Below are 16,126 nucleotides of genomic sequence, written 5' to 3'. Positions count from 1 at the left end.
TCCCTTGGACCTATGCACCTTTCTTGGGAGCAAAGTGGATGCCAGGACTAAACCATGCTCTTAGGGAAACCAGCAGCACAAGTCCCACCAGCCAAGTCAGGAGCACTGTCAGTGAAACATGCTCCCTTTCCCACTGGGCTTTACCATGTTTGCCCAATCGAGTCGGTGGGCCAGATTCAGAAGGTGCTCAGTCCAGAAGCAGGAAACTGTTTCACAGTAAAAGCTCAGCAGTTATCTTTACTTTGGCTTCCTGCCCACTGCCACCAGCCTGGCTGTGCGTAGGCATGTTTACATTTCCCCTGGTGAGGTACGCTGGCAGGCTGCTGGGCGCTGGGGCTGGCTATAAAGGAGCAGCGTGGGGCTTGCACACACAAACCCCCACTGCACACATGCAGTGTGCTCAGGATGACACAGCCCACTACTGTGCTGAGCATTTTCGCCATGTTCCTTCACACCACTTTTGGGGAAAGTGGTTGCACTTCAGCAGACGGTGATGGTGAGTCATTTCATCTTCATCTTTCCACTCACGTATGATCTTGAAATACCTCAATTAAGAGATCCAGAATGCAACCGTGTGATTAAATACATTCGTGTTTTAACTTCCAATCTCTCTTTAGTGCCAGTGCCTGAGGGGGAGCTGGAGGATACCTATTTAATTTAATCACCAAATCTGCTGTCCTTCAACATTCAAATCCACATGAAATAAGGGAGGCCATAGCTGTATGCACAGGGCATGCAGTGCCAGACCTGTTAAATCCTTGTTGTAGCTAGTGCTCATGTGGGGACTTAAGGCCTGGGAACAGGGATAACCTCACCCCTCTGCAGCCCATGGTCACTCTGAGCTGCTGTTAGGGAGGGGTGAGGTTCTGGCTTCTTTTGCTCTTGCCAGTCTCCTCCAAATAAAATGTTTTGATGTAAATCAAACTTGGCCCAAAATATTCCACTTCAAAAGCCAAAGTTTTACATTTTCTTTGAGCAGTTTCATCAGCTGTATCTGGGATATAGTCCCAGTTTCCCTTGTAGCATAGCTGATGCAGCAACTCAGCCAGGGAGTTCTCACAGCACATCACCAACAGCATTTATGCCCTACTCAGCAAATAATTATAAATTAAAAGCACTTTAAATTCAGCCTCATTGTAGATTTTATGATCTCATTTAGGGAAGTGAAAATTATTTAGCAGTATGAAGATGAAGAACATAAATAAGCAGAATATAAAAACAAAATAAGCAGAAATAAAACCACTGTTTCAGGCTGCTATTTGTTTTCTCAACAGGGAGATGAAAAATTTGATTTAGAGATCCAGTCCTGATCTGCTAAATTCTTATTTGTCTGATACTAAACAAACAGTAATGACAAGAGTTTGTGCACTATGCCTGAAGAACACGGGCCATCACTCAGCTATTTGTAGGTTAGAGCTCCGCTGGGGACAAAAGAGTTTTTGGTTTTAGGAAAATGGTTGTGGTTTTATGCTATCTCTCTGTTAGAGAATCTCATTTTTCCCTGGGTGTTATGTATTTTAACATACGTATCTAGACAGTTGTACATACATACATGTGTACATGGACAGGATATGCATGGTAAGTTTTTTCATTTCAAGAAAACAGGGACTGGCTCAGAACTGCATCTAACCACCCTGGGGGTTTTATTTGCCATTTATTCATATAACTGGCAGCTGTTTAGAGACAGCTTTGGAAAACAGCTGTAGTGATGAATGTTCAATGCTAGTGATTTATTATTGGTTTCACTGAAATCTTCAGGGCTTCCCAAAATCAGATATGATCAGACCTTTGCTTGTTTTGTCGCTGACATGAATAAATCATTATTTCCTTATACTTGAAGACAGATTCATAATATCCCCACTGAGCAATTAGAAGCTTTTATGACTTCTTTATTAATCTCCAGTGTTTGGCCAACAACCTAAGTAATCCAGGGTAAAATCACTCATGACAAATATTTGACTCTTTGCCTTTCTGATTTGTGCTGCCTTCTTACAAAGTGCCAGTAGCCAACTCAGGCATGAAGTTGTCCTTATGGGCAGTCTTACTGGCAGAGGAAGGAAGAGCTAATTGCAGCATTTGCCTCCATCTCCTCCTCTCTTCTGAGCCTCAGGCTGCCTCCCAGCTGTTGTCCCCCAGCCAGGAAGAAGTGGTATAGATCCTCAAAAGGCCTCAGAGAGTTACAAGCAGAGCTAAGGAGGGGCAGGCAGGGAGGGTGCAGGTGGCACAGGAGGCTTATAGGCAGGGCACCCTCAGTGATCCTCCTAAACACTTGTAGGGTTTGTCCAAGCTATCTAAATTGTTGTGACTAAAACAGGTTCTGCCTGAATCACATCAGTGCTAGAGATGTCACATTGTTCTGTCCATGCAGACAGCCAGTGCTTAGCTGTGTCTCTGGTGTCACATGTTGCTGTTAGTCCTGGCAGCTCTAGAGCATAAAGCTGAAGCATGTCCTTAGCCTCTGCTAACACCCTTCACTTCCTAAGGGCTCCTGAGATTCCTGCTGGTTTGGACTATCCTGCTGGATGCTGTCCAAACCCAAGAGAGAACCATTTCTGTGAAGGACCTGCCATGACTGTAGCTATGAGAGCAGTTTTTATCCCAGTTTAGAATTGCTCCTTCCCAAGCCTTGCCTTGATTTCAGCAGAGCCAGGTTCATGGCTCTGCCTGGTCTGCACTTTTCAAGGCAAACATTACAACAGTCTTGTAAATTTTTAATTGAGTGAAGAGTCCTTAGCAGCATGAGTCATGTCAGACTCACCAAAACCATTCACGTAGCAAACACATTTGTGCGTGGTGGTTCTGAGGTTTAGGGCAGAAGTGAGGCTGAGACTATGTGCATATTTATGTCAGACAAAAAAATTAGTCAGCCCATGGAAGAATCATAGCAAAAATAGCGTTTCAGGTTGCTTACTTAACACTGTTCCTGAGGTTTAATTATCATATATTCTGTGGTTATTATGTTATTTCCATTAATAAGGAACCACATAATCACAATGTGAATGTTCACTGTCTAAGTGGTAAAGTCAGCTTTCCTTCCAGTGAGGCACCAAAGCTTCACTGTGTTGGTTAAACCTTGAATGCCTGTTTGAGCTGCAAGATTAAACCTTTTCTTCTCTTCATTTTGCAAACAAACTGATAGAGAATTAATCTAAATTTCTGTAACTTATCAGCAAATCAGTAGAGAATAGTTGAAATTTTTTTATAAGCCATTTATTAATAAGATTATTGTCAGGTTTTTGAGTTGGTGCAGAATCTGGTGCATATAGTTTGCATATACAGAGATCACCAAGCAGTTATATAGAAAGGGAGATTAGTCATCCTAGCCTTTAAGTTTTAATATTGCCTTGAGTATAAAGCAAATCTCCTGGCAGTTGCAAGTAAAATCTTGAGAGGCTTAGAACGTGACATATCTATGCATGTCAGCTTTGGGTGTATATATCTGTATAAAATGTGGTGCGTTGTTTTCCATTTTAGACAGATTAATTTCAACTTACTTGGTATCCCCGAGATTTTGAATACATATATTTTCATGTACACACTTTTGCCCACAAATACGCAACTGTATGTGGTACATATTCCTGCACAAGCATGTCTGCCCTTATGGCACAGGGCTGCACTGGACAAACTCTCACCTCTGTGAAACTGCTGCAGAACTTGTTCCAAAGTTGGGCTGATCTCTGTGTCTCTGTCTTGAATGTGATTGTTAAATGCAGCAGCTGTATTTCTGCATCTCTCTGTGTCTGTGTCTGTGTCTGTGTCTGTGTCTGTGTCTGTGTCTGTGTCTGTGTCTGTGTCTGTGTTTCTGTCTCTGACTCTGTCTTGGTCCTACACAGGTTCTCCCCTCAAAGCAGCAACACTGGTAGAGGACACTGCATTTGTTGTCCTCCAGGGAGATCTGGGCTCCCCGAGCTGTGCTGAGAAGACCAATAATAATTTCTTAGCACCAGCTGCTCATGGTGACAAATGGCCACTAAATATTAGCTAGCTCAGGGGCGAGAGATCTCTGTGTGGGTTCTGGATTAGTGCAGCATCAGATGCTCCCATCCCATCCCAGGCACTGGTGGCAGCAGTCCCCTTCCTAGCCTTTGCCTGCACTGCTTTTGTGTGTTTCTCTACATTTCTAGAGTTCTCTTATCAAAGTCTGACTGCAGATGCAAGAGTTGACCATAATTTTCTCTGGGAGGGATTCTTCATTGGAAATTTTTCAGCAGGTATTTCCCCACTCTGTTTCTGAGTCTGAGTCACTGATACCACACAGCAGATAGCAATAGGACAAGGATGAAGAGTTTTAGACTGTCAGAAGAGAGATTTAGATTAGATGATAGAAAGAAACTCTATACATAGAGGGCAGTGAAGCTCTGGAACAAGCTGCCCCAAGAAGTTGTGGATGCCCAATCCCTGGAAGGGTTCAAAACTAGTTTGGATGGGCCCCTGAGCAATCTGATCCAGTGGGTGTCATTCCTGGCCATGGTGGCTGAAACCAAATGATCTTTAAGATCCTTTCCAACCCAAACATTTCTTCGATTCTGTGATTCTTTTTCTCACTGTATCAGGTGCCCCACATGGCAAGGATCTGTCTGGGCAGCAGAGGATGGAGCAGGGGATCAAGCATAATCCCTTGACTCAGGAAAGAGGTTTATGTATTGTGACAGCCATCCTTAACCATTGTTGAAAGAAGTCAGAAGCATTCCTGCCCCTAGGATCAATTCAAAGGGTGAAAACAATAACCCTTTGGCTATAGTGGGTGAGATTTTTATGAAATGAGGCTAAACTGGCATTTTCTGCCAGAGAGGACTTCTCTTAGAAGTGTTATTTTTTGCATCGCTGGCCTCATATATGCCAAGTGTAGGATTTTAGAATTATGCTTTTCGTCAAACCATGATTGTGTTATTAGTCATTGAAGCAAATTTGCAGAAAGCCATGCATTCTGGTAGAAAGTCTAAGATTTCCCTCCTGAGCCCAGATTTGTGACATTTCAGAAAGCCTTCCAGTACAATCAAAATGTGGCTTAGCTGCCTCCATGGCACCAAAATATTCTTGCATGTGGGTGGACTTGGCTGGCATGAAGGGAGAGCAACCTTGAGAGGTGCAAATGGCTTTTAACTTTGTTTTGGACAAGGTTTCTCTGCTTCTTACAAAACAGGTGGGTTGAGCCTGTTTCTTTCAGGCAACCACATGAAGAAACAACCTCCTATACAATGGAGCTGCAAATCAAAAACACTGACAGGTTTACTTCAGTAACATCTTGTGAATATCTCCTTAGGGACTCTTGGGGATGATGAACCAGACAATTTTGACATTGATTGCTTCAGCCAGCTGGAAATCAAGGACTCCTTTAGCAGCCTAACCTGCAATTTCACTGAGCTGTCTCCTTACAACACTAACTACACCCTGTCTCTGTGGTAAGTGCTGTCAGTCTCTCCCTTGGTTGACAACATGCAGGGAAACAGGGAAGCTAGACAAAATCCTATTTTGCCAAGTTTAAGTACTGTATTCAGCAAAGAAGAGGAGTTCATTGAAGCAGAACATAACTCCTTAATGAGAAAGAGCTGGAGGGGTCTCTAAAGGGGATTATAATGTCTCCAATAGTTCTGATCTTGCCTCTGTTGCTCTGGAATGCCTGTAATATGGATGTAGCCCAGCATGAACTGAGAGTTTTTTACTTTAATTTAAATGGTATTTAAAAAAATGTTTTTGAAGACACAAATCCTTACCACAGAAAATTCTTTAGAAGAAGGTTAATTTTCCACATCCAAGCAAATGCCTTCATCTAGGTTAAGACAAAAACTCAACTATTGTCTTTGCACACAGAGACATACAAGAAATACACTAGAACAAGCACACAAACCTCCAGCGGTTATCAAACACATCAGTCATCTCCACTTCCTATCGAGGCCTTGAAACTCTTTCCACCCTTTTTTTCACTGTTGTGCCAAGCTGAAGATCATATTTTGTTTCTTGAGCATACAGATCTGTTTTTCCCATTTTCTGTTCTTCCTGAAACTGAAAGTTGTGTGGCAGCTGAAAAAAGAAGTGGATATTTTTTGTAAATCTCTATATACTGGTCACTAATTATTTCTTTTTTTTTTACCTCATAGTTTATTAGAATTTTTCAATTTTCATGGGACTTATGGGTTTTGACTGAAGTTTTATGGCAATTCTCAAACAGAATTTCTACATAAATGGAAAAAAAAGTTCTAAAACCACCATGTGATTCCTTCAAGGAGAGGCTGACTCTTGACCCTCTACCTAAGTCAATAAGAAATTTCTCTATATCTCCAGAGAGCATCAAAACATATTGCCCTATATTTAAAAATATAAGTGGTAAGGTAATTTTTGAAGATGCAAATGTTTTAACACATGCACCTCCAATTAAATAATTGCACTTTTTTCTCAAGAGCTCCATGACGCTTTACTATTGTGCTCAAAGACCACAGGGAAAAGCACTATCAATCTCACAACCTCCTTATTTGCATTGCATTATTTCTTATTTCACATGGAGTCTCACTTCAGTGAGATAAGTGAAAGGAGCAAGCAGGATTCATCCCCTATCGTAAGTAGCTAAGTCATATTAACACTGAGAAGAAATGATTGTTGTGTCACTTTGGCCAACAGTACCAAGGAGGACAACAATTACGCCTGCTCCAACATGAAGAAACAGGAAGATGTATTCTTCTTACAGTTTATTGATATACTCTCAAACAGAGATGTTTGCATGTACTCTGAGATGAAGAGAAGGGTCTGCAGGAGTCTGGTTGTAACTGACATTGGTGAGACACTTAACATTTTGGACGTTTTTAAAGTTATAGGGCTTACTGGGGAGAAAATAGCCTAGCACAAAACCTAAGGGTCAATCTGGATGACATTAAGGCAGCATAAAATAGCATCTTAGCAGGGCATGTAGCCTGGATTGGGGTGTTATCAGAGTGTAGTGTTTCCCCTGCTTCAAAGCCAGACATTATTAACCTACATTCAAGATATGTAACTGAATTCAGGTTGATTGTGACACTGCCCAGACCTGGACATAGACTGAATCTCATCCATGGCTGAAGCAGCTGTTCCTGAGTGTGGATGAACTGCCAAGCAGGGACATTTTGTTCATCTCTGACTAGGGATTATGCAGTTTAGGGACTGGCTACCACACAGATAGCATGAGCCCAGTATCACAGGGAACACAAGGTTGCAAGATGTCACTTTACATTGTGGCGTATCCTGTAGCCTGAACAAGGTGCATCCTGCACTGGTAACTGTGAACAGACTAAGACACACCAGGGACCTGCCTGAGCCAAGAAATAGGAAACTCAAGGGGAGGAGGGGATACACAGAATTTACTGTTCTTGGTAACCAGCATCATTCAAGGGCGGCAGAGAAGCCTGTGTAGGGCAGATTCTTCTCTGCTCTTCTCTGGTGCCACATTGCTTTGTCTCCAGTTGGCAGCAGGCACTGCAACATCCCTCTCTTATGAAACATTTCTGCCACAGTACAATAGTTTTGTAATAATCTTACATTACCTCTTAGTTTTATGGGGCAACCTGGACCATCTCTGGCAGTCCCTAAAAACTGTGGAAGATCTAAGTATCTGGGGGTTGTAGAAGGAGTGAGAACAATTTATGGCTATATGTGTTTTCCTGAGAGGAGAGAGGTGTGGGCTCGTGTTGCTGTGAGAGCTGATGTACTTAACAAGGTGAATTGAGGAAGCCTCAGTGCCACAGCCACAAGTCCCTGCAGGTCTCGAGCCCATCCAGCTCAGGCTCAGCTCAGAGAGAGCCCTGAGGGCCACAGTTTGGACTTGATGTATTTGCATGGATGGTCTTTGGCACAGTCTCCTTCAGCCCAGGTCAGATGTGGGTTCATAGCAAGGGTCTGGAGCCACAGCCCCCTCTGGTCCATCTAACACTGTCAGACTTTGTAGCTCTCTCTGTCCCACTGCCCTGACAGACAGCCACAGTGGTACCTGAGCACAGGTTTGTTCCCCAGTGCCTCCTCCCAGCTGGGTTTTGCCAGGGGGCCTCCATCTCAGAGCACTGGCTAGAGGGACTGAATTTCAGGCCTCCAAGCTAACACATGGGTGGGCATGCTCAGGAATTGCTTTTCAAGACTAAATGTCATATCCCTCACAAACACCTCCCCTGCTGGTCAGACTACTTCTCTAGCAGGTCAAAACCAAGCCCTTCTCAGAATCAGGATGAGCTGGGGCTCAGCATGAGCATTGCCTAACTCAGGACAGCTCTTCCTCAAGATAGGTCACCCTGCAGGGCTGTAACCTGAAGTGGACATTTTTTTACATTTCAAACCCTTTTTATTTTCTAGTAACATTATTCTGCTCCTGGTTTGTTGTCATTTGCAGTTAAGCCTGAAGTACCATTCGCTATAAACATCACATATGAAAGGGAGGCAAATGAATATCTTATTCGTTACTGTACACCACACTCAAGGAAGAAATACTTAAAGGACAAATTAGTGCACCAAGTAGCCTATCGGCAGAAAGAAGGTTCTTGGAAGGTAAGTGGTGATATATTGGTGTGCTTACAGTAATTTCCAAAATTAAACATTATCATAATTACCTGTACTATGTAAAAATGATCAAATCTGCATTTCTGCAGATCTCCATCTGAAAATTTGGAAAGGTGCAATATTTGGCACTTGGAAATGTCATCAGTCAAAAGAGGTTTCATTCCTTTGGGCTTTGCAGTGGGAATAGAAGACATAATGTGTTGAACCATTCTGTTTGCTCTTTGCTGTGGTGGTTTTGCTGTTATTTTCTGTGCTCATCAGTCATAAGACTTCTGACCTCTTTACTTATTTCGCAAGTTTCTTCACACCTCCTTTTCCATTGAATGCCTTCCAAGGCAGCCCTGCAGCTCTCCCACCCTCGGGCTGTCTGAGGCTGCAGCTGCTGTGAACTGGGTCTGACTGGGGCTGCCCAGCTGCAGGGATCTATCTCTGTGTCCCCTGTCACCAGGGCAGCCATGCAAAAGCTAGTCACAATGTTTGAAAGCATGGACTGCACCTGGGTTTTACAGAGGGAACACAGTGTTGTCCACCAAAATCAGATTTGTTACCTGGAGTGCAACAAGGCAGTAATTAGACACTTGAGAGAGACAATGACTGTTCCAGTTGCACAAGCCTGGGTGCTCAGTGGTATTCCACAAAGCAAGCACACCAACTACGAAAACGTTTTACTATTTATACATATTAGCAAAAAAACTAATTAATGTTTCTTGGCCATAAGTTACATAGTTCTCTTTTTAATTAGTGTGCCATCTTCTATCGGCTAATGATTCTCTCACATCTCAAGCTAATTAGCCCACAGGCTCAGTCTTTGTCTTCTCTTGCGTTGGTGGCTCTCTTGTCCAGGTGGGCCATGAATCAGCAGTCATGATCTGCTCCTGCCAGAATTACCTCCTAGCCAGTTCAGAGCTGATTCAGCACAGTCACTGAGTTGTCTTTATTAGTTCATTCCTTATCTTGGAGGTTCTGCCAAATGTCCCCTATTACGGCCCAAAAATTCTGCACTCTTTGTGTCCATTACCATCACTACATCCTTCTTCCCAAGCTTTGTTAACCTCCCCCCAGGTCTCACATCATCGAAGCATGTCAAGACCCAAACCTTAACAAGGCAATTCTACCCACACAAAATTTGTTTTTCTAACACCTGGACATAATTTAGAGCTTGCTTATTAACTGCTCTCTGTTTCACAGATTAAATCTCCCTCGTTGTTGTTTAGGCTTGAAAATATATAAAGATCAAACATCAAAGAATTTAAGGGAAAAAGAAAATTGATTCAGGCAGCAAAATACATTTAAATTGAGAGCATCACAGTTGCACTGCAGGATTTCAGCTTCTTCCCTGTAACTGCCCTCTCAGACTTTGTCTTTTTATGCTGCAAAAATGTATTTTTTCTCAATCTCTCCTCTGTGCCTTTTCATGGAAGCATATATTTCCTACAGCAGTGTCAGCTGCCCCAAGGCACAATTAATACTCGCTGGGTAAAAAGCTTTTACCCAGCATTTGTCTCTCTCTTCTCAATGCTATCTGGACTATGCTCCTGTTTAACTAGGCTGATGTCCTGATAAGCACCTGTGTAATAGCTAGGCAGATGGAGTAAACAACACAGTATTTCAGGGATGCACCTGATCTCACATATTTTGCTGAACTCGAGGATAATTCTCCACTGTCTGCTGGAAAAATAATTGTATTTTTGTGTGTGTGTTTAGACAATAGAGTCACCATACCTTCAGATAAAATTGCTGGGGAAAAACCTTGAAAATGAAGCATCATATGAGGTGAAAGTACGTTCTCAGCCCAATGGAGATTATTTTAAGGGCATATGGAGTGAATGGAGCACTTCCAAGAGCTTCTGGACAGCAAGAGAGCAGCACTCCACAGAAAGCTGTAAGGCCTGAATACACTTTGGTTCTCCTGGAGGAAAGCAGAGCTGGGGGGTCTGGGCTCTCTGGCCAGCCTCAGCAGCAGCAGGGATGAGAGAATGGGGAGGGAAGAGGTCAGGGCCACAGCAGGGTCAGCCCTCATAGACACAGGCACTCCAAGGAGGTGAGTCACAGAGCAGCTGGATCGCTCTGGTCTGGGGCTGGCTTTCCATGAAGACTTAAATCTCACTCAAGGGCAATAAGGTCAAAGAGACCTGAGAGCATGAGGGTGTGGGTGCAGAGGGAGATGAAGGCTGACTCAGTGCTTGCTGCTGGCTGGCTTGCCAGGGGAAGGAAGAGCTTCAGGCATTTTGGGTAAGGTACAAAGAGCTGTGAAACACTACCCATTTTAGGACCCTGGGCTTGAGTGTGAACATGACACTTGAAACACAAATGCAACACAGGACAAAATCTCATCACTGCACATGAATAATCTTTGTGGTCCTTGGGTCTCTTCAGTCCCCCGGGGCACCTCGGCATTACAGGTGTTAGAAGTCATCTCTGTGCTGCTGTGAGGACACAGTGAGTGCTGATTTCAATGCACAGGAGGTGACAGCACACTTCAAGCTGCTTTAATCCAGTCTGTGAATTCAGCTCAAAGCTCAGCCAAGTGCTGATGCTCTGGCAGCATATCATTCACCTCCTTCACGGAGGCAGGAGAAATGAACCCAGGCCAGTGACAGAAAAGTGCAATGCTTGGTGTTAATCCCTAATTTATCATCTGAAAAGACATCACTGTTACAGTGGCTTGACAGTGAAACATTTACATGCACTGGCTGATGTTCTTTGTTTTCCTGCAGATAGCAGTGTGGTCATGGTTATATTCTCTATCCTGGGATTCATGCTGTCCATTGTTATGATTGCACTGATCGTAGTTTTTTGGGAAAACAGGTAATCTCTTTGTATCAGAAAAGGTTTTGGAACCCAATCCTGTTCTGACAGTCTTATTGCTTTCCCTGTTATACTTGTGAACTATTCTCTCTCCATCTCTGGAACTCTGTATCAAGCTGATGGCAAGCAAAGAGTAGAAATGAGCAATACCAGAGACAGTGTTAGCAGGCAGAAGATGACCTGCCACTTGGACCAGATTGCAGTCCTGAGCTCACAACACTGGGACCTTTGGCAAGCCAAAGTCACCAGAAAACACTTACAGACTCAGAGTCCCACTGGAGGCAAATTTGACTCATAAACTTCAAGCAAAATCCAGAAAAGAAAGGAACCTGCAGGTTTTAGTAAACTCCTAAGAAGTGTGGAAACAGCATGCCAGAGTGATGAGCTCTTTCCCTTTCACAGGATGAGTCAGAGGGGTGTTTGCTCTGCAGTGCTTTCAGAAGCAGTGGGGCAGAGCCCTCTGCAATAGGGACTTGATGGTGTCAGACACCAGCCTGGCCAAATCCTCTTCCAGCCAGCCATGAGGCGAGATCAGCCCAAAGTGGGACTAAGGATATTGCCCAAGCAGTCCTTGGTCTGCAGTAGGGTTTTTTCATATATCTACTACACAGCAGGAGATGGACGACTGTAGATATGTTTTTAATGACATGGCTCACTAGAGCTGACAAGCTGAAGAAAATGAACAGATATGTAGATAATGTTTATGCAACTAGAATCTGGAGGGATAAAATCCAAGTTTATCTGTAGAAGATGAAATCCTTGCAAGACAGAAAGCCCAGGACTCTTCAACAACATTCAGAGCAGTCTGGATATGACACCCATCTCAAGAGAGGTAACAGTGTGAGCTGCTTTTTGGGACAACGCTTGGGCTGTGCTAACTCCAGAGGAACACATGGGGATCACTGGCCAATGCTAGTTGGCCTCAGCCATACCAGGCCACAAAGAATTTTAATAATTAAACATTTTAGACACTGGAGCTATCTTCCCTAGTGCTACTTTATTCACAAGTGTAGACGTAGCTTGAGATTTCTCATTCTTGCATTTTACTGTTGCTGGGAACCTGCAGTTATCTAACTTTGCTACAGGTCTTGCTTACATAAAACTGCAGCAGAAACAGGTGACACTTTTTGATCCCAGATATTTCAATTTTAGAAAGAAGCGGGTTTTATACATGTGCATATATACAGCCACACAGACACATAAATAAAATTAAATATATATTCATATATATGTATAATTATAACACTGCAATGATTGAATATCAGTTGGACAACATTCTCTAGATGCATCATAGCTGACAGTATCAAGCAGAACAACATGAGAACTTTGCTAATTAAGGCAGTAAAAATGAAACTTTTGGAACAAGGCTACAGAACAAATGTGTGAAGCTCAAATTGCTGGCCAAGGAATGGGATACTATGCCTTCTTTGAATTAACTGTACATACAGAAGCAAGTATCAGCAAATTTCCACTTTAACCACAGCATCTTCTTGCACTTAGAGAAAACAGTTTCACCACACAGAACCCTGTTCACACAGCTAGATGAAAACAAGCAACAAACTCTTTGCCAGCATAATTTGCTGCATTTCCAGTACTTAGTGAAGTGTTTTCTTTTAACTGTGACAATTTGTACACTCCAAAGAACAATGACTTTTTAGTGACATTTACAATTCCTCTTCTCTTGTCTAATTTATTCTGAGACTTCTCTGTCTTTATTCTGGATAATGCCAGCCAGCCCTAAGGCTTTGTGAGAACTAGTACAAATGATGCAATATGAACCTCTGATACCTCAGCATAGCCTTCTTATGCTGCTTTTTGTCTACTGTTGCTGTTTCAGGATCAAGCCTGCTGTATGGCCAAACCTTCCTGACCATAAAAAAACACTGGAGCAACTATGCAAGAAGCCAAAAAATGTATGTTCTTCCACTGTTCTTTCCATCTGAGTATAGACTCTTGGGGACACAAGAGTCTCATGAGAGACAGTATGTGCATTTGCTGCATGAATTAGGACATCTTTCAGAAATTACTTCTACATTTCACTGAAGAGAGCCCACATTTGCTCATGCAGATATCAGCCAAGGGTATGGAAATAACACACAACTGACCTAGTGCCAGAGGTTTGACTTGTGCAAAGTAACTACAGAGGTCTTGGGAAGTTCTTGTATGAAGAAAGGCTGAAGGAATTAAGTTTATGTATAGAAGAAAAGGAAGCTTGGTGTGGGAATACTACTTACAACCTACCTAAGGTATATGTAGAGAGATGGGAAAGATGCTCTCACCACAGGGCTTTGTGGAGACAGGAAACACATGCCTCTGATAACAGATGCAACAAGCATATATTGCTTCAGGGCCAACTTATTCCAGATACAAGCAAAAAATCTTTCAAGTGAAAAGAATTAAACACTATGTAGCCTGTCCAAAGACAAGATAGGTTCCCCTCAGGTAATATGTTTAAGGGTTCGCTTGATAGGGCTCTGAATAGCCTAGTCCTGCTTCTCGCCAAAAGTTGGAGTCCACATCTCCTTTCCAACCAAGATGCTTTGTTGATTCTACGAAACTGTGATGATGGGGCTGGATGGGGACCTTTTGCAAAGATCCCTGGTGGTGTCCATGAACCCTGACATGGCCAGCAGCATTGCTCATACATCATGCAGCATAGGAACTGCTTTGCCAGTTAAAAGCCAGATGGACAAGTAAGTCATTAGTGCTATTTATTCCAGGTATTATTAGCATGTTCTTAATTTCATAGGAGGCCTAACACAGCTCCCCCAGCCCCTGTGCTCCCCAGTTCAGGGATTCCTAACGTTTTTCAGGAAGTCGTGGCAAATTTTTACTTCCCTTGCTGCTAAATTAGGAAGGTAAAACTGAAAGAATCCAGCTGGGTGGGCACACTCCTTCCTGTGAAATGGCAGGCAGGTGATAAATGTGAGTCTCAGAAAAGTCTCTAAAACACTGTATAGACCATAAAACACTCTCTAGGAATACTGCCCAGAGGAGTACACCAGACAAATGAAGTTAATAGGGAAAGGGATTTTCAGCCATGTGATAGCTTATTCTGTGCTAACCTATTGTTCAGCCTGCTCAGGGTTACATCTGAAGTTAAAGATAATAAATACCCTTCTAAAATAAATTATTAAAGTATTTTTTATCTTAAGCTACCACCCATTGTTGACTAACTGTGCTGTTCCCTTTGCCACACAGAATTTTGATATAAGCTTTAACCCAGAGAGTTTTGGTTATGTTCATATCCATAAAGTGGATGGCCTTTGGGCAAAAGCTGAACTGGAAAATTTTCTGCAGCCACCAACTGCTCCAGAGACAAGCCTTCCAGAAAAATTCAGGAGTGGATCAGACATGAAGGTGATCCCTGCAATGGCAGGGAAAACCAACCTAAACCTGCCTGTGTCTTATGAAGGAGTCTGGCCAGCTGAAGCCCTGCGCAGGTTCCTGGGCCCCAGCCAGTTTGCAGTCACCGAGGACAGCTGCGGCTCCAGCAAGTATGAGGTTTGCCATGGCAACAGGGTGCCCCTGCACAGCGCTGGTGTCAACCTTTCCTCCACGTGTCCCCTGGGTCCTTCGGGCCAGCACCATCCAGAGCCCCTGAATGACGACACCGGATCCCAGATGCTGCCTAATGGTGACATGAGATCACCAAACAATGAGGAAGCCTACGTCACAATGTCCAACTTCTACAAAATTCAGTAAATCTCACAAGAATTACAGCATGCCATTTTTTCTCTAACACACACAGGATACTGAATCTTTCTGGTTTTGTTTTCCTGTATCCTGTGAGTTCCCACCTCCCTCGTGCACTCTGCTCACGGTGCAATGCTGTACCTGCAGGGAAGGGGTTTCTTCTACACTCCAGTGAGAAGTAGACTATCTCAGCATTCAGTATGCTGCTAGCAGCCTTAACTGCAGGAGAAATTAAATTTAATTCAACCTGATTCTGATCTTCAAATCTGATTAATCCAGAGCAGTGACAATGCAGTCCCAGCTGAGGATCACAGCATGTCTTGCAGAAATTAATGAATGCTTTTATTACCCTCTTGGTTACAAACTTAAGCTCTTATTAATGCCTTAGCAAGAAATATGGCAATAAATTCCTTTTAAATAGAACCCAATCTCTTTAAGGACTGGTGGGTCAAGACTAACTCCCCCCAGTCAGCAAAAAGACAGGAAAAAGACAGAAAGACAGGAAATTAGAGTTACTATCAAGTATTAGATGCCTGGCAATTCAGGAGCTTGAGCACCACAATGAGAGTTAGCTGAGTGCCCAGCAAAAATGTTACATGGGCCCACCTGAGGGAAATGTTTTCTGAGATGGATTTAGTTTTTGGTTTGTCTTTTTTTTTTTTTTGGTAGTTTGTTGGGGGTTTTTTGAGACGCAAATTAAAACAAAGCAAACCCTGAATGCCACTCCTTTTTGCTATTGGCAAAGATCTGCCCTTAAGCCAATTACAGGATGCACAGGTACTTCTACTAATACTTTTGAGGTCTTCAACATTTCATGTACCAACTGTGAGAAGCAAAGTCCTTTCTCTTCCTAGAAGCTGCATTAGGTCTGTAAATTGCATGATGCTGTCCTTTTCTGCAGCTCTTATGCAATTATTAGTGTAGCATAAGTGCTTTCCATTCCAGAGACTGGGCTGACCATGTTGGTTTACTAGCATTATCCCCAATGGCTGTGACTGCACACAAGTACTATGAATTTGGACAGGCAATGTTCTCATGCAACATCTGACATAGGAAGATGGATGGAATCTTGTGGATCCTTGCCAGTGATCACAAAAAGTAATTTGTT

The 16,126-nt window shown here is 43.0% G+C and overlaps 1 protein-coding gene across 1 annotated transcript; it reads left to right on the top strand.

Annotated features, from left to right (window-relative positions):
- Window positions 1-390: 390 nt before the first annotated feature.
- Window positions 391-15,635, top strand: IL7R (interleukin 7 receptor). Its single transcript, XM_053931802.1, has 8 exons — window positions 391-496; window positions 5,264-5,402; window positions 6,616-6,770; window positions 8,348-8,502; window positions 10,219-10,396; window positions 11,232-11,322; window positions 13,160-13,235; window positions 14,524-15,635. Exons 1-8 carry the CDS (start codon window positions 406-408, stop codon window positions 15,025-15,027), a joined length of 1,389 nt encoding a protein of 462 aa, XP_053787777.1. The 5' UTR covers window positions 391-405; the 3' UTR covers window positions 15,028-15,635.
- Window positions 15,636-16,126: the final 491 nt, after the last annotated feature.

The sequence above is a fragment of the Vidua chalybeata genome, chromosome Z (assembly GCF_026979565.1).
Source record: "Vidua chalybeata isolate OUT-0048 chromosome Z, bVidCha1 merged haplotype, whole genome shotgun sequence".
NCBI classification, from domain to species: domain Eukaryota; kingdom Metazoa; phylum Chordata; class Aves; order Passeriformes; family Viduidae; genus Vidua; species Vidua chalybeata.
Note: the sequence above shows the minus strand (reverse complement) of the source record. Positions and strands in the feature narration are given on the sequence as shown.

Excerpts from the sequence above, each read along its gene's own strand:
- IL7R (XM_053931802.1), top strand. The coding sequence starts at position 406 with ATGACACAGCCCACTACTGTGCTGAGCATTTTCGCCATGTTCCTTCAC. Across the intron at positions 8,503-10,218 it reads AGAAAGAAGGTTCTTGGAAG|ACAATAGAGTCACCATACCT; the intron begins GTAAGTGGTGAT and ends GTGTGTGTTTAG. Across the intron at positions 11,323-13,159 it reads GTAGTTTTTTGGGAAAACAG|GATCAAGCCTGCTGTATGGC; the intron begins GTAATCTCTTTG and ends TTGCTGTTTCAG.